The sequence below is a fragment of the Cricetulus griseus genome, chromosome X (genome assembly GCF_003668045.3).
Source record: "Cricetulus griseus strain 17A/GY chromosome X, alternate assembly CriGri-PICRH-1.0, whole genome shotgun sequence".
In the NCBI taxonomy this organism is placed as follows: Eukaryota; Metazoa; Chordata; class Mammalia; order Rodentia; family Cricetidae; genus Cricetulus; species Cricetulus griseus.
Window position 1 is genome coordinate 58,914,470 of NC_048604.1, and position 18,403 is coordinate 58,932,872.

The 18,403-nt window shown below is 36.1% G+C and overlaps 1 protein-coding gene across 3 annotated transcripts in view; it reads left to right on the forward strand.

The window, feature by feature from the left end:
* The window catches only part of Chm (CHM Rab escort protein), a 167,026-nt gene that overhangs the window by 63,251 nt on the left and 85,372 nt on the right, over positions 1 to 18,403 (forward strand). For all 3 annotated transcript variants that reach the window (XM_027433011.2, XM_027433010.2, XM_035449785.1), the window contains 4 exons: positions 12,759 to 13,131; positions 15,495 to 15,611; positions 16,109 to 16,229; positions 17,772 to 17,997. In XM_027433011.2, the coding sequence (XP_027288812.1) occupies positions 12,759 to 13,131; positions 15,495 to 15,611; positions 16,109 to 16,229; positions 17,772 to 17,997 (837 nt within the window). The remainder of the gene's footprint in view (positions 1 to 12,758; positions 13,132 to 15,494; positions 15,612 to 16,108; positions 16,230 to 17,771; positions 17,998 to 18,403) is intronic.

An 18,403-nucleotide genomic window follows, 5' to 3' on the forward strand; every position in this document is an offset into this window, starting at 1 on the left:
GGTATTCCAGTGTCCTTGATTTGTTGTGAGTGTAGGCTCAGAAATATTTCTTAGTTTATATGGGAGAAGTAAAGTAACCATATTTCTAGCTTTAATTCTTACACAGATTAGGAGAAAGCACACAGCATTAATTTTTTCTTACAAAGGAAAACATTTAATTGGGGGCTTACAGATCAGAGGATTTGTCCATTATAATTATGGTGTGACATGGTGGCATGCGGGCTGACATGGTGCTGGAGAAGGAGATTTCCCCATCTGTAGCTGCCTCTCTGATGTTTCCAGCAACATATTTTTTTTATTTATACACAGCTGTATATGTCTGTATGTGAGTTATGTGCACATGAATGCAAGTACCAGTGGAGGCGAGAGGCATCAGCTCCCCTAGAAATGGAATTACACTCAGTTGTGAGCCACATGATATGGGTGCTTGGAACTGAACTTGGGTCCTCCGGAAGTACAGCAAGTGCTGACTTCTGAGCCCTCCAGCTCTCCACCGACACATTTCAAACTTGCCTTGGCTTATGACTGTTTTTCTTCTGCTACTATTAAACTTCACAAAACTGCTTCCTCATTGGAACATGGAACACATGGGTATGTGCATGTGAGTGCTGGTGTCCCCAGAGACCAGAGATGTCAGATCCTGGAGCTAGAGTGTCAAGAGTGGCCTGATCATGGTTGCTAGGAGAGGAACCTGGGTCCTCTATAAGAGCAGACTTTCCTCTTAACTACTGAACCATTTCTTCAGTCCCTTCACCTTTCTTTTTCTTAATTAATTTTTTCCCATTTTACATGCCAACCCCGGTTCCCACTCCTTCCCCTTCTACTGGCCTCCCTACCTCCTCCCCTTCACTACCCCTCATCAACTCTTCAGAGGGGATAAGGCCTCCCATGGGGAGTCAACAAAAGTCTGGCATACCAAGCCCAGGCAGGACCAAGCCCCTCCCCCTGTATCAAGGCTGAGCAAGGTATCCCACCATAGGGTATGGACTCCAAAAAGCTAGTTCATGCACCCAGGAAAAGTCTTGGTCTCACTGCAAAGCCCCTGCCCTGCTACAGAAAGCCTCATAACTATCACTCACACGCAGCATTAATTATTCCCACTTGGTCACACAAATGCAAATAATTCTTAGACAAAAAAATTTGCATGCTAATTTCATATTCCTGTTTTTTCTTTAGCAAGAAAGTAATTTTTAAATTAATTTTGTCTGTGTATGTCTGTTTTTGTAAGTGTATGCACACATGCATGTGTGTGTGTGGAAATCAGAGAAAAACTTGCTGGAGTCACTTCTCCTTTCTGCCATGTGGTTCCTGGAATCAAGCTCAAGTTGTCAGAATTGGTGGTAAATACCTTTACTCACTGAGCCTAGGAAAAAGACATTTTATTGTTCTAAATTATGCCAAGAACATACTTGTTTTTCTATATTTTTGAATATTAATGAATAATATTTCCCCATTGTTGATATAAGGTTAAACAAGAATGAAAATATGCTTCTTCAATTAAAATGGACCAACTTTTTAGTGGATTAATACGATATCAAAAATGAAGATTTTATTGTGATAGAAATCTGAAATCTGACTTCTTCATTTGGAACTCCAAAACATAAACAGTAAACTTCTTGAACAGTATTAGCTGTGGCATTAGTCCAATATTTTGAGTATAGAGGTAGTTGTTTATTATTGTGTACAGCAAGTTTGTTTCAGGCTGTGAAAGCGTGCCAATTAATAGGTGTTGGAACAAGTAGACAGACAGTAGTGTATCAAGTAGGTTGACAGGATTTGTGGCTTGTTTGCGTGTTAGAGTACTAAGGAGTACTAAAGGCGCACTTTTAGCTTTCTATCCATGGTTACCAGCTAGATGGTTGTCATGATTCCACAAAAGTTCTCACACACACCTAAAATCTTCATATGGGAAAGAAAATGGACGATAATAGATTTATAATTATATTTTATTTATATATTCATTTATATTTTATTCATATAAATAAAATACATTTATATTATAACTTATTATAGAAAGTCTTTACCAAGACCTTTAGAGGATTCTACCTTAACTGTTTGGTTTAAAACTTAAGTACATTACACATTTTTAAATCCATCACACCAAAAAGGAAATCAAGTTACAAAATAAAACTTTGGTACCTTCTGCCCAATAAATTGTCATAAACAAAGTGTATCTCATATTAAGGAAAATGCTGTTTTGGTTGAGTAGGGAACCAGTGTTACCTGCTGCTAACCTTATGAAGATTTGTTCTAGGGAAATGTGATGAAAGGTTGATAATTCAGCTTTATTTATAATGTGTAAAAGCATTTAAGTTGGTGACAACTAGAGAAATTTCTACAATATATTATATTGCAGAAAGTCAAGATTAATACTATTTTATGGAACAGGTTCAGGTAGTCTGATTTCTGTAATTCTTTAGAGTAGTCATGGAATATTTACTTAGTTTTAGGAATAAACACCTGGAAAGCAGTATAACATAATATGCAAATCAAAAATGAATGGCCTTAGAACAAAGTGCATATATCAATTAAAAGATCACAATTTCCACAACATGCTATATTGGGGAAGAAAATGTGCAAATGATGAAAATAGTGAACTGTAGTTGGTATTTTCTTTAGGCTGCTAACAAGCTTCCCAAATAAAGACACAGAGACTTATTAGTTATGAAAGCTTGGCCTTAAGATTAGGCTTGTCCCATTAGCTGTCTTAACTTAATTTAACCTGTTCCTATTCATCTACATTTTGGCTTTTCTTTCATTCTGTATGTCCTATTTTCCTGTTTCCTTCTTCTCTGGCTGGCTGGCCCCTGGTGTCTCCCTGCCTCCTTTTCGTTCTCTAGAGCCTAAACTCTTCCCCCTACTTACTCTCCCTTCCCAAAAGTTCTGCCTATACTTCCTCCCTCAGTATTGGCTCCCTCAGTATTGGCTATTCAGCTTTTTATTAGACCAAGCAGGTGCATTAGGCAGGCAAGTTAAACAGCAGTACATCTTTACATAATAAACAATTGCAACACATCTATTCATAATTAAATAAATATTCCACAACAAACATATGTAACACATCTTTACATAGGTAAACAACTATTCCACAACATATATAAATGCAAAACATCTTTGCATAATTATACTAAGATTCTACAACAGCAAACACCAGTGCTAAATAAAGTAACCAGCTGGTTGGTAGGGTATATTTTTAACCCACATAAAGGATTACAAAGTATTAATATGGCAAATTCATTTAGAAGTACTCCTTGGTTATTACTACTAATTGATGAGTGACATCTAAGTTCTTTAAGCTACAGATCTTGACAGTTAGTTTTTTTAAAGGTGCATTTATACAAAGCAGTCAACATTTTTAGTTATGATAAATTGTTGTAAAAAGTGCAACCCATCTATAATGGCCTTTGAGATTCAGATTGGAAGTATAAGTGATATTTGTCTTAATTTACTACCTATTTGATAGTGAATGTTTTTTTTATAATTAAGAGCTTCTTTTGAGGGCTTACAATTAAATATCTGGCAGATACATTTTCATGGTTTTCAAATACATTTATGTTACTAAAATTGAACTGTTATTCTTAAATTTTCTTTGGCAGAGGAATATCTTTTATGAAAATGCTGCTCATATACAAACCACAATGTAAGGTTTTAAATTCATGGAAATGTCACCCTTTTGCTTAAAAGAATTTGGTTACACAGTAATTATTTGGTGATTTAGGAGTTTCTAGTGCCTTCATCACTTTTTTAGATATGAGCCTAATACTTGGAAGAACTCCAAAATTTCTTTGGTTAGTATGTTTTTATGCTTATATTTCTTGTTCAGCTAGGAACTTCACCAACTTGTGATGTTGAGAACACTGAAATTTAGTAGTTTGTCAAAGTAGGACAAATTCTAAAAAAGGATTTCCTTACACATTCCCTAAAGCCTTAGAGTTACTTACCCTTTGATTACAACTGTAATGAAATGTTTTGACTTTTAGCTTTCAGGTTGTCCAGCATTGGATAATGGATTTCGTTTACTACATAAAACTTCTTTTTACTTAATATACGAGATAGCTACTGAGTAAATCAGTTGTTATGCTCAATTTTCATGCTGTTCTCATCACGGTCTATAATAAAAGAAGTTGCCATATTCTATCTTGTCTGTGTAGTATAATTAATTACTCTGTCATTTCTTAGTCTAAACTTTAGGCATGTAACTTTTGCTGAAAGTCGTCATCTTAAGTTTTTTTAATTTTTGGAATGAAAGCAAATACAGACATGTGAATATTACTGTGGAAAAGATACAAATCACATTTTATATCATAACTTTTAAAGGATTTAACTTTTAATCTTTATTCGTGCATATGTATGTTTTGGTATGTGCCTCTGGGGTTAAAATTAAAGGCAGTTTTAAGTTCCTCAGCATGGCATTGGAACCCTGTTTTTTGTGTGTGTGTGTGTTTTTTTTTTTTTTTCTGAGAGAGCAGTGTGCTGGTTTGTTTTCATTGCTTGGCAAAAACCAGAGTCACCTCAACATTGAGAAATTGACTGCAGCTTGGCTTATGGGCATGTCTGTGGGGCAATTTCTTAATTCTAATTTGGTGTAGAAGGACCCAGCTCACTGTGGGCAGTGCAGTCCTCATGCAGGTGGTCCAGAGCAAGTTAAGAAAGGTAGCTAAGGTAGCCAGAGGAAATAATCCAGTAATAACTTACAATAACATAATTCAGTTTCTTTAAGATCTCTGTTTCAATTCCTACCTCCAGTTTCTTGAGTTCTTGTTTTGACTTCCTGCCATCGACTGGAACCTGTAAACCAAATAACTTTCCAAGTTGGCATTGGTCAGTGTTTTATTATACAAATAGAAATTAAAATAAGACAAGCAGCAAACATTCTGAACTGCTAAGCCAAGTTTCTAGGCCTGACTTTTTGTTTTTAATGTTAGTTGTAATGGTATGGCCAGAGTTCCCATCATATTAGACAATGTAGGTACAAGTTTTGAGTTTTTCCTTTTGACCTACAGGCAGTTGAACAAACTTAAGGTTTGATCTATACCTTATATTTGACTCTCTGTGTTTTATTCTCTGGATTTTCTTGGTGTCTGTTGTTAAGCCACCCTTTTTGTTTCTCATATGGTTAACTTGGATATTTTCTCTCTGCCTTTTAGTTAGTTTAGACAAGTGTCTATCTTGTGGATTTTCTCAAAGAACCAACTCTTTGATTCATTCATTCTTTGTATTCTCTTTGTTTCCATTTTATTGATTCCAGCCCCTGTTTGATTATTTCTTGTTGTCTGCCCCTCTTGTATATATGATTACTTCTTGTGGTTCTATAGCTTCCTGGTATGTTAAGTTGCTAATATGAGATCTCCCCAATTTTTTCAAATAGGCACTTAATGCTAGGAACATTCCTCTTAGCACTGATTTGTGTCCCATAAGTTTGGGTATGTTGTGTGTTCATTTTCATTGAATTCTAGAAAGTCTTTAATTTCTGTCTTTATTTTGGTCTTGACCCATTTTCCATTCAATAGAGTGTTGTTCAGTTTTCATGACTTTGTGAACTTTCTGTTGTTTCTGTTTTTGTTGAAATCCAGCTTTACTCTGTGGAGATCTGACAGGACGCAGGGAGCCATTTTCATTTTTTTAAAATCTCTTGAGGCTTACTTTATGACCAATTATGTGGTCAATTTTGGAGAAAGAACCGGGTTACCGAGAAGAAGGTATATTCCTCTGTGTTCTCATGAAATGTTCTGTAAATATCTGTTAGGTGTATTTGGCTTATAATGTCTTTAAGTGCCAGTATTTTTCTGTTTAGTTTTTGTCTGGATGACCCCTTCATTAGTGAGAGTGGGGTATTGAAGTCTCCAACCATCAATGTGTAAGAGTCAATATATGATTTAAGATATAGCAGTATTTCTTTTACAAAGTTAGATGCCCTTTGTCTTTGGGGCATAGATGTTAAGAATTGAAATGTCATCTTGGTGGATTTTTCCTTTGCAAAGGATATATTGTTCATCCCCATCTGTTTTGAATAGATTTGGTTCATAGTCTATTTTGTTAGTTATTAAAGTGGCTACTCCAGCTAGCTTTTTAGGTCCACTTGCTTGGGATATCCTTTTTCAACTGTCTACCCTGAGGTAATGCCTTTCTTTAAGGTTGAGATGTGTTTCTTGGATGCAGCAGGAGGATAGATCCTGTTTTCACATCTTTCTCATTGGGGAATTGAGACAGTTGATATTGAGAGATACCAATGACCAAAGTGTACACTTCCCTTCCTTGGTTTTGCTGATGTGAGATTACTTATTTCCTATGTTTTTATGAGTTTAGATAATCTCCTTTGGTTTGAGTTTTCCTCTTAGCACCTTCTGTAGGGCTGGATTTCTATATAGACATTGTTTAAACTTGATTCTTATCGTGGAATATCTTATGTTCCCCAATTTATGGTAATTGCAAGTTTTGCTTGGTATAGTAGTGTCGCTAGGCATTATGGTCTCTTAGAGTATGCCTGCAGCACATCTGTCCAGACCCCTCTGGCTTTTCCAGTCTCCTTCTTTTTGAATATTCTTTTATATGTTACTTGCTCCTTTTCTCTTGGTGCTTTTAATATTCTTTCTTGGTTCTCTGTGTTTAGTGTTTTGATTATTATGTGTTGAGGGAACTTTCTTTTCTGGTTCAGTCAATTTAGTGTTCTGTAAGCTTCTTGTACTTCTCTAGGCACCTCCTTCTTTAGGTTCTATGATTTTGTTGAAAATATTTTCTGGGCCTTTGAGCTGGGATCATTTTTCTTCCTCTATTTCTATCAGTCTTAGTTTTTTGTTTTTTTTTTTTCATGGATTTCCAAATTTCTAGGATGCTGTGTGTCAGGAATTTTTTAGATTTAGAATTTATTTTTGATAAGATGTATCCATTTCTTCTATCCTGTCTTAAATGCCTGAGATTCTCTCTCCCATCTCTTGTATTCTGTTGGTGAAGCTTGTCTCTGTAGTTACTGTTAGAACTCCTAAATTTTTCATTTCCAGAATTCCTTCAGTTTGTATTTTCTTCTATTTTCGTTTTTAGGTCTTTGTGACAAGTTTTATCCATTTCCTTCAACTGCTTGTTTTTTTTTTTATTGTCTTTCTTTAATGGGTTTATTTGTTTCCTCTTTGAGGACCTCTGTCTGCTTCATATAGTTGGTTTTAAGGTCTTTTTCTTGTGGTTCAGCTATGTTGGGATATTCTGGGCCTGCTGTGGTATGATAGCGGGACTCTAGTGGGGACATAGTCTCCTGGCTGTTATTATGTTCTTATGCTGGCTGGCATAAGGTGATTATAGGTTTAGTTACTAATTTCTGAGTTTGTCTTGGTGGGTGAGTGTTTTGTTCCTTGGTTTCTATTTTCTGTCTAGATAGTCACAGTGTGATGGCTGTGTGTTGCCTATTTTACTGTCCTGTTGGCTGGTATGTCCATAGGGAGGTCAAGAGGGTTTGTCTGTGGGATCCACAGGAGAAATAGGCAGGAGGGAAGGGACATCACAGCTTGTGATCTGTTGCAGGACTCGTGATGTGTGTGTGGGGGTGGGGGTGGTGGGGTGGTGGTGGTGGTCCTAGGGGAATATAGAGAATGGAGAAGTTCTGTGGGTGGCCTGCCTGTTTTTCTGGCAGGGAAGACCTGAGCCTGAGTCTGAGCAGTAGGTCTCCACTTGAGTTGGATATAGTGACAAGTGGGGGCAAAGGAGTTTAGGAGGGGATAGACTATGGGATCCACAGGAGATGAGAGAAGAGAGTCTGAAGCTAATGTTCTGTTATAGCTGTAGGGACAGGTCTGAGGGATTGGTTCTGGTGTAGCAGATTGGAGAAGATCCATGGGCACCCTGCCTGGTTTTCTAGCATGCATGGCTTCTGGTTGGGCAAGTAGAGTCCACTTGAGCTGGGGACTAGGATACAGTGATAACTGCTAAGAAGGAGGTGAGGAGGGGATAGTCTGTGGGGTGTACAGGCAGTATGGGAAGGGTGGAAGGGAGACTGAAGCTGGTACTTTGTTGCAGCATTAGGAAGAACCAGAAGGATTGGGTCTAGGGGAAACAGAAAGTGTGGGTGTGGTTTGTGTAGATGCTACCTGGCTGTCCTGCATGCTGGTGTTTAATTTCTTAACCTGTGACTATCATTCTAGTCTTTTATTTCTACTGTACACAGAGTTTCAAATTTATAAATCTCTTGGCTTAACTTTTTCTACTTTCTACAGATGAGCATTTTTATATCAAAATATGATTAACATGTCTATTGTTTTCCTTGCTCAGCTCATGTTTAGGTAGATATGTTGGTGAGAATTTTTTTTTCATTTGTGGATCTGTTTTTTTTTTTTAATTTATTAGTTCTAGTTAGGGAACAAGCTTGTTTCACATGTAAGTCCCTTCTCCCTCTCCCTCCTCTCACCCCCATCCCTCCTCCCCCACCCCCAACTTACCCCCCACCCCATCCACCCACCACTCCCAGGCAGGGTAGGGCCCTCAACGGGGCTCTGAAAAGTCCACTAAATCTTCCTGTGCTGGTCCTGGGCCCTTCCCCATGTGTCCAGGGCCAGAGTGTAACCCTTCATGTGGGATGGGCTCTCAAAGTCCCTTCTTGTGCCAGGGAAAAATACTAATCCACCACCAGAGGCTCCTTGGAGTGCAGAGGCCTCCTTATTGACATCCATGTTCAGGGGTCTGGATTAGTCTTGTACTGGCCTCCCAGACAGCATCTGGGGTGGATGTGCTCTCCCTTGTTCAGGGTTGGTGAGAATTTAATGGTGTAGTTTGTGACATGAATTTGAAAGAGCAAGGTAGGTATATGGAAGGGTTTCTAAGGAGTAAAGGGGAGTGAAAATGATGTAATAATATAATCTCAAAAAGAAATGGGAAGGAAATCGACTTTTGCCTACATATGTCATTTCATACATAGTTTATTAAGCATAAGATACCTATAATAGGTTTTTAAATAACATTTTTATTCTTTGATAATTCCATACAGTGTATTTTGATCATGTTCACTTTCTTCACCACCTACCATATACACCCTCTCAACCCTACCTCCCTACTAAGCTAAATTGAGTTTTCTCCTATATTTTTCTTTTTTTTAATTATTTACTTTATGTATGTAGGTGTTTGCCTTCGTGAATATCTTTATGAGGGTATTGGATTCCCAGTAAGTAAACATGTTGGTTAGAGCAGGATACTTACTGGCATGCTTTCCCACTATGAGAGATTTTTATCCCTCTGGGAATGTTAGCCCAAATTAACTTTCTTCTGTAAGTTGCCTTGGTCATGGTGTGTTACCACAGAAACAGAAAAGTAACTGACATGTCACATGATATAAAGCAGAGAGAATGAACTAGGCAGGATGAGACCTTAAGATTTCAAACTCCACCCTCAATGACATAATTCCTCTAGGAAGACCATACCTCCTAAACTTGCCACATTGTACTACCAACTGTGGAGCAAGTATTTGAATTCCTGAGACCATGGCAGGGGTAATTTTTTTCTATTTCTTTTTATTTAAATTAGAAACAAGCTTGTTTTACATGTCAATCCCAGTTCCCTCCCTCCCCTTCTCCCCTCCTCCCCTGCCCTCACCCCACTAACCCCTTATCCCATTCCCTTTCTTCTCCCCAGGGAGGGTGAGGCTTTCCATGGTGGACCTTCAAAGTCTGCCATATCATTTGGAGCAGGGCCTAGGCCCTCCTCCATGTGTCTAGGCTGAGAGACTATGGCAGGGGTAATATCTAATTTAAATTGCCACCTTTCATTCCTAAGTCTCCTATTCTTTTATAGTTGTAACACTATTTAAAAGCACAAAGTGTCTTTTCTGAGTTTCTAGGCCATCTCCTAATTAACCGCCTGTAAAATCAAAAACAACTTACACATATCTAACATATATTGGCACTGAATGCACATTAACATTCCAAAGGGAAGAAGGGCCATAGTGAGGAAATACTGGATCACAACACGGCTCTGGCATTTCCACCATCATGGGGTCTCCACTGCGGGTCCAGGTTTCACTTTCACAGCTTCACACAATGAGCACTTACCATGTCTTGCCCTCCTAGGTTCATCATGTAGGGACTCCCTTATTCACTGTTGCCTGGCCTGTAGCTTTCTAAAACCACAGAGAAAGAGTCCACGACTCCTTTACTCTTAAATCCTTCATAGCTCTCAAGCCAACACTGCCCAGATGATATTTCTAAAGCTGCCAGCTTGGGATGGAATTTGGCCCCCTGAAAGCCATTTGCAGCAGCTTTTCTTGTTGCTTCATAGGAGCAGAAACTCCATTGGATCCTTTACAAGCTGGAGGCTTAGTTTCCAGGGGTCTTGTTCTGAGGACAACATTAGAGTTATTCCAGGATCAAGCAGGAGGCCTCTCCTTAATCACCTTTCCCTGATCTCATTTCCTTCAGCATAAGCCTCGTGTTCAACATGGCTCCCTTGTGTTCCTGTTTTCTAAGCTACAGATTTTGTTTTTATTTCTGCCCTATTTCCTCTTTTTTAAATTGTAGACATGTATAAGATTAACTGCTAATCACCGTGTGACCATCATTATTAGGGTACCTTGAAATCTCTGCCAAAGAAATTAGTTCATCATTTTTAAATTTAGCCTCAGGTATGTTCTAAGGTTAAAGACAGAAAGCAGCCTCCTTCTTCGTCAAATTATGGCATGAGTGGTCTCTAGCCTTTTGCTAAAGATGTTTCTTTCTGAAACCTCCTTAGGTGAACCTCTACAGTCCACATTGCTGTCAGCATTACTGCCTTTCAGTCTCCAGCTAGGATGTTCAATAAGTTCTGCTTAATAGCATTCAACTGTTTTATTAGTCCAGAGTCCCACAGTCTACCATGTTTGTTCACAATAGCTCACTCTCTGGAACCAAGGTAGTACTTGCTTTTTTCACTGTTTTGATAAAATACCATGACCAAGGCAATTTACACAAGAAAGGGAGTGTAAAAAGGAGTCTGTCATGGCAAGAAAGAGTGGTAACAAACAGTGTCTTGGTGGGTGGAGCAGGGTGTTGAGAGCCCATCTCTTGATCCATAAACATGCAGCAGAGGGAGCAAAAGGAGTAGACTGGGAGATTAAACTCTCAAAATCTATCCTCAATGATGGACTTCTTCCAGTAAGGCCACCCCTCCCAAACTTCCCAGACTGCAACACCACCTATGGACCAAGTATTTGAATGCCTAAGGCTATGGGGAATATTTCTCATTCAGATCACTGCACTTGGAAACAGATGCCCGTCCGGATTGTCTTCTTTTTTAATTTTAGAATATTGACATAAACTTTACTGAGTATCCTTCGTCCAAATTCTTGCAAGGTTTAAAATCTTTTGGTTACTAACATGATGCTCAGAAGGTTATGGATGTGGTAACATTTAATATTTGAGGATGTAGCTTAGGCATGTTCAATCTGTACTACAAAACCAAAGGGCAAGTACAAAGGTATTGATAAATACATGCAAGATAAACTGCATCCATGTTTTATAGCTCAGAATAAGTCTGATTGTTTTTGAAATTTAAAATTTTCTACCTACATAGACTGTTAATATGTGATTATATTTGGAACCAGAGTCATTTTGATATTATGAGGGGTGAGAAGAATAGCCCATATAACAAAACATGATAAGGGGCAAAATACGGGGACTCAAGATGATTAGTTGGGTGTGAAAGCAGTTTAAATGAAATGATAATATTTTCAAAGAGGGAAGATACTTGTTTGAGAGGCATAAAGAGTAAGATTTTTCAGGAGGTAGGGTTTAGGCTTGATAGTAGAAGGGCCACCGTTAGCTCTTTTTTTGAGGGTGGTTTCAGAGACAGGGTTTCTCTGTGGCTTTGGAGGCTGTCCTGGAACTAGCTCTTGTAGCCCAAGCTGGTCTCAAACTCAGAGAGATCTACCTGCCTCTGCCTCCCGAGTGCTGGGATTAAAGGCATGCACCACCATAGCTCGGCTACCATTAGCTCTTAAACATTCAGTTAGCATATGCTCAGTTAACAGACATTAAATACAAGGAATTGGGACCAGATATTGAACAAGAAGAGTGGATTTTCTGGAACAGAAATTCACAATGTAGGCAAGCCAAATATGAGTCTGTTGTATCAAGATAACAATCTACTAAGAATGCTCTCTCTAGTAATAACCTTGGAAATGAAGCTTTTAGTGGAGTAATAAATATCAGTAGTAAATAGGAAACACGTGAAAAGACCCGGTAGGTACCACAAAATAATAGGAAAAGTGATATGACACATTTTCCCCTCTTGACTGAAGGTATGTCTGTCACACTACCAAATCCAAAGAGCCTCACTATTAATCCTCTGACAGTTACCATTATTGAGCATTTGTTCTACCCCAGGTACAATGTTGGCTGCTTTACATGGAATGTGTTTAGTTTTAGACCAGACTTGGTGGTAGGTCCTATTATCCCTGGAAAGTATACGACTAGAGAAGAGAAATACATTTGGAGTGTTAATCTGTAATGATGTTGGGTTTATAGCTCTTTGTTAATTTTGATAATTACACTGTGCTGGTTTGCTTTTAAAGTAAGATTCCCTTGTCCTAAATTCTGCCTTAAATTCTCAAAAATGTTTCATGTTCATGATCTCTTCTATATCTTAAATTTCAAATTTCATATTGAAACTTTAACAATACATGCCCTGAACTTAAGACACAAGGATAGAGGAATCACACTTGCCATGAAAAGTTTAACGCAGTAAGTAAATTGTAGCAGGATAGAAATATCAGAAGCATGATCCTGATTATTATCATAATTTCTTATTAGTCAGGATTTGCACAAAGATGTTGAAGAAGCTGGTGCACTGCAGAAAAATCATGCTTCTGTGACAGCCGTGCACTCCATAGAGCCTGCAGAGCCTGCTTGCCTGCCTACTGCAGATGAGTCATTAAGCACCCAGAGCTGTGAAACACCAGCAGATCACACTCAGAACAGTGATCCAGAGAGTTCACTAGAAGTAAATGATGCTGAAGCAGCAGGAGAAAAAGAAAATCATAGCGATGATAAACCTTCAGAAGAAGAGACAAGTGAAAATGTGCCTAAAGTACAAGACAACACAGAGCCACCAAAGAAAAATAGAATTACTTACTCACAGATTATAAAAGAAGGAAGACGATTTAATGTTGATTTAGTATCAAAAGTAAGTACCAATTTTATACATCTTAGCATAGAACAACAATATTGAAAGTAGCATCTGGATCTCTAAGTGCACTTTTCTTCATTTTAGTTTCTGAATTGAAAAGTGCTTGTTTTATATAAAGATTGTGAACACAATTTTATAATTCAGTTACAAAATAGCTGTTTTAAGCATAGGTTAAAAGTGCACTAGAATGTTAGTATGAATATATTTGCTGCACTTTTAAACTATTCTAAATATTTTTGTACACAAAGAATGCTATTGTAAAGGGCAAGTAGCTCATCCTAATATTCTAATTTGTGGGCACTATGAATTTCATCAGAAGAAAAATTCTATTGAATTTGTGTTCAAATCTCATTCTTGGCAATAAATTTTATAAAAGTGTTTTTAGTCCTTATGAAATTGATCTCAATATAAGTGTTCCAAATAAACAAATGCATTTTTAAAAATCATGTGGTCAGGTTTGAGGACATTGGAGCATACCTTTCTACCGGTGGCAAAGGATGTGAAGAATTCTTTTGTCTTTGCTGGTGCTTCCATAATTAACTCTAATGTTAGCTCATTGTAATTTCTGATGACGTTGCTGGATCTTGGGAGGCTTCAATACTGCATTGGGTTCATAAGGAACAAGGTTACTTTTGTTGAGAATAATAGTAAAATTTCTAGTCAAACTTGCCGTAAAGGGTGTGATAGAGAAAGGGAAGGGACAACCTTACATTTTGCTGATGAAATCCGTATGTCCATTCCCCTGTTCACTTTGAACTTAGAGTGTGGAAATATGAATATTTCCCTACATAAAATACTGTACTACTCAGAATATTAGAGAACAATCAACATAAAAGTTTTTTTCAACTAAAAGAGATTCTAAGTAAGCTTATATACTTCAATTATTGAGCCAATGTGCCAAATAGACAAAAAAAATGTTTAAAATGCTTCTGATTATTTTAGTGTAATTGCACCTTTTTTCTTCTCTCATCAATGTGAAATTGCTATGGTAGATCACTTATTTAATATTTGTTTTTATTCTTCTGTAAAAACTGAAACTCACTTGTTTTAAGCTTTATTTGACTTAAGAATGAATTTTTGGTCTGTATTAATATTTTTAAAATTATGCCTCTTCATGGAGTATTACATCAGAAATAATTATTTTTTAAACAAATGAAAAACAACATTTATTCTATAGAGTTAAGACTTGTCATTTTCAAAATAATGTGTATCAGCTTTATAGTGTTAGGAATGAGGTAATTAAATAACATGGCATAATTATTTAGTCAGAGTATTTGGATGAATTTCTAAAATTGAGACACTAACTTTGGTTAGCACAAGACTAAAGTACTATGATAGTTTACAAAATTGCCCATAATTAATATTAATTAGCAGATCATCTTCTTGGTTGCTCAAATTATGAATGAGATCAAAATTTTGAGCTGCCATATTTTTGTATAGTCAAACATTTTATTTAATTTTCTCCAGTTAGTATAGATAAAGCTTTTATCTTTTTATGTATTGAGTTACAAATTATAAGTACCATGATCATAGGAAATAGCCAGGTATAATATTTATACATATGGTTGAATTTCAAACATGCTAGAAAATAATACTGTTTAAAGTTGTATTTTTCTTTCTGGTATTAGTTATGATGTATGCTGAAAGATTAAGTCAGTCCTTCATAGAAATATCAATAGTAAAATTGTTCACTTCTTGAAAAGGTCAGATAACATATAAACTTTTGAGGGGCTTAGAATTTGACTCTTTTATGGAAATTTATCATAAATCTATTTGAGGTTATTTTGCTTGATTTTGGTTGGTTTGTCTACACTGATGGCATGGGGTGGTCCACTATACTCATCTCTTCTTATAACCAACTGGCTGTATTTCTAGTTCAAAATTTTGTATCTTCAGATCCTGAGGTGTCATATCACTCAGATGACAAGGATATTTCAGAAGGAAATACAGTGGATATGTTAATATACTGTGTGCAGTGTAAGATTCTTAGCAGACCTGGAAGAGATTTCATAACTAAACCCATTAACATTTCTGTAATGAAACTCATGAATGCTCATACATCATCCAGACAAGAGTAGAAGAACCATTTAGGAGCTGAGATTTTACTGCCAGAACAAGTTACGAAAAAACTTTTTAAACTATACAGTTTTTTGGTAATGAACTGTGAACATTTAATGAATTAGTTTTGGATTTTAAAATGTATATAAAACTTAAATTCTAACAGACTTGTGTGTGTGTGTGTGTGTGTGTGTGTGTGTGTGTGTGTGTGTGTGTGTGTGTGTGTGTGTATGCGTGTGGTGATTACCATTTTCCATTATTTTGCCTTTGATCGTATCTTCTCAAACGCTTTCTGCCTACAGCTTCTCTATTCTCGGGGATTACTAATTGATCTTCTAATCAAATCGAACGTTAGTCGATATGCAGAGTTTAAAAATGTTACAAGGATTCTTGCATTTCGAGAAGGAATTGTGGAACAGGTACTGTGCTGTTCAGCTGTGTGAGTAAAGTTACTATTACTCATTTAGAAGAATAAGAAAGGACAATTACCATTTTTCTAGTAAGGCAGTGACTTCCAACTTTGCACGGTTGTTTATAAATATAAATACAAAATTTGCTTCATTATGTTATATTTTTGAACATTTATCCCCTAGGTTGATTTTAATGTTGAGGAAATGCTAGTTTCAGGCAGCAGTACTATATTTCATTTGTCATTTGTTCCCTATTAGGGGTGACATGTCATTGGCCTTTTAATGGTATGAAGAACAACTTGACAAAATTAAGTAACAGAGCTCTCAAATTAATTAGCTCTGTAGTTAACAGAGATGCTGTTAGAACTGATGGAAGGTGACATGAAGGAGCCAGAATGGAATGGAAATGATGACCTTGTAATGAGAAAGGAATGAAAAGTATAATCTGGAATACTGTGTCATTAGGAAGCATTCTAAAATCATCTTCACTTTCAAATACTTTTCAGGTTCCCTGTTCGAGAGCGGATGTCTTCAATAGCAAACGACTTACTATGGTAGAAAAACGAATGCTTATGAAATTTCTAACATTTTGTATGGAATATGAAGAACATCCTGATGAATACAAAGGTATTGCTTTCCAATATTGTTTGCTAATTATGTGTGATTTTAATTTTAATCTGCTTCCTCAATTTGGTAAACAACTAATTATTCTTAAATGCATTCTAACTCAACTGTATCCAGTAAGTTAGCCATAGCAACATGGTACTATTTAAATTCATTCAAATCCTGAAAAGTTCATTCCCTCAGTCATGCTAGTCATATTTCAAGTGCTTGGTTTCCATGTGTTTCTATTGACTATAATACAGATGTTTTCAACATTGCCAGAATGTTATGGCAGCCTATCATTTTTATTCTTTTTAAATAAAATAATATGGTTAACTGATTATTTGATTTATGTGTGTATGGCTGTAGGAATTGAACATAAGACCTGGTTCATAAGATATACCCTATTAATTGATTGTTGATATATGACATTCTTTTTGTTATTTCATCTTTATTTTGTCAATAATAATAATAATGATGATAATAATAATTATAAATGTGTATGGATGTCACTTTTCAGGACTGCTTTTACTTGAAGTATTTGGTTTGATTGACATAAATGCTATGTAATATATAGTGGAAACCTCTAGATTTAGAGAAGCTGTGGTTTCCAATCTTAGCTTTAAACCTTTTAATCTTAAGGACAGTTATTTCAGCTTGTTGAAAATTGATTTATTGTTTTAATGTCAGCTGCTTTTTAACTACATTGGGTTGGAAAATTGTCCAAAATTAAATTTTATTTTGATCGTTTATATATAAAATTCAATGAGAATTACATCATGATTTGTTTTGATAGAATCCTGAAAACCCAATTCTTGCTATTAAAGCCTCAATAAAGTTGTCCTTTCCAGTGCCAAAACTTAGAGACTGTCAGTCAGTTAGTTTCTATCACTTTTACTAACCTAGCTTATTTCCCTGAAGTAATGGCCTTTGACACAGGATTGTTTCTTCCTACTAGTAATACCTTTGCTTGTTTTCTCTTACATAATGAAAGGATTAGTTTTGTAGGTATTCCTTATTATTGAAGTGTGACTGTTGGTATGTTGGCTTCCATCATCCACAAAGAAACTAGTTTCATTATTTTTCAGTAAAAGTTTTTTTTATTCTAGGTTTGAATGCAAAGTACATATTTAACCAAAGTAAAATGCAAAATATAACAAAAGTGACATTTTTACTAATGCATTTTATCAGTTCATTGCATTTTATCTTAATATTTTCAGATATGTGTTGACATTATTATATAGTCTAAATGCTAATGAATTGAGGTATTGACATCCATCCTAATTCATTGAGTTGTTTAATGTCTTCCTGGATTTTCATATCAATAAAATACTAAACAAAGATTCATCATTTAAAGCTTAAAAACTATTTCATCAATTTATTTAGGATAATGAGGTTGTTTCCATATTTTGTTCTTAAGACCAATAGTACATGTCCAAAATTTGTACTAATAAGGATCACTTGTATCTTGTTTTTAGCCTTTAACAGACTTGGCTATTAATGTGGGATTTTTTTAAAAATAGAAATTAAATTTTATTTTAATTGATAATTTTCCTCTTTTCACAGCATATGAGGAAACTACATTTTCTGAATATTTAAAAACTCAAAAATTAACCCCCAATCTACAATATTTTGTCCTGCATTCAATTGCAATGACACCGGAGACAACAAGTAGTACTGTCGATGGTCTCAAAGCTACCAAAACCTTTCTTCGCTGTCTTGGGCGGTATGGCAACACTCCATTTCTGTTTCCTTTATATGGCCAAGGAGAACTCCCACAGTGTTTTTGCAGGTAAGTTACAATTTATGTCTTCTGAAAGAACTGTTTGAATAACATGAAAATTAGACAAAGGTGAGCTTGGTGGTGCATCCCTGTATTCCTAGCATGTGGGATGTGAAGGAAGTTGGGTTAGGAGTTTAAGGTTCTCTTGGCTGCATAGCACATTGAGGCTTGGCTGAGCTTTAAAAGCTCCTACCTTAAAATAAATTCAATAAAGAGTTAGTATACGCAAACATAGTACATTCTCTTTTTAGAGGCGAGTTAATGTTTTTTGGTTCCATCTAAATAATAGATTCAGTTTAGCCTGTTTTTGAACTTGATAAAATATTATAAATTCCCATTGTCACCCAACATTATGTTTTAATGTTATCATATACATGTATGCATTTTTATTTTTTATGTTTATATTTTTCCTTAT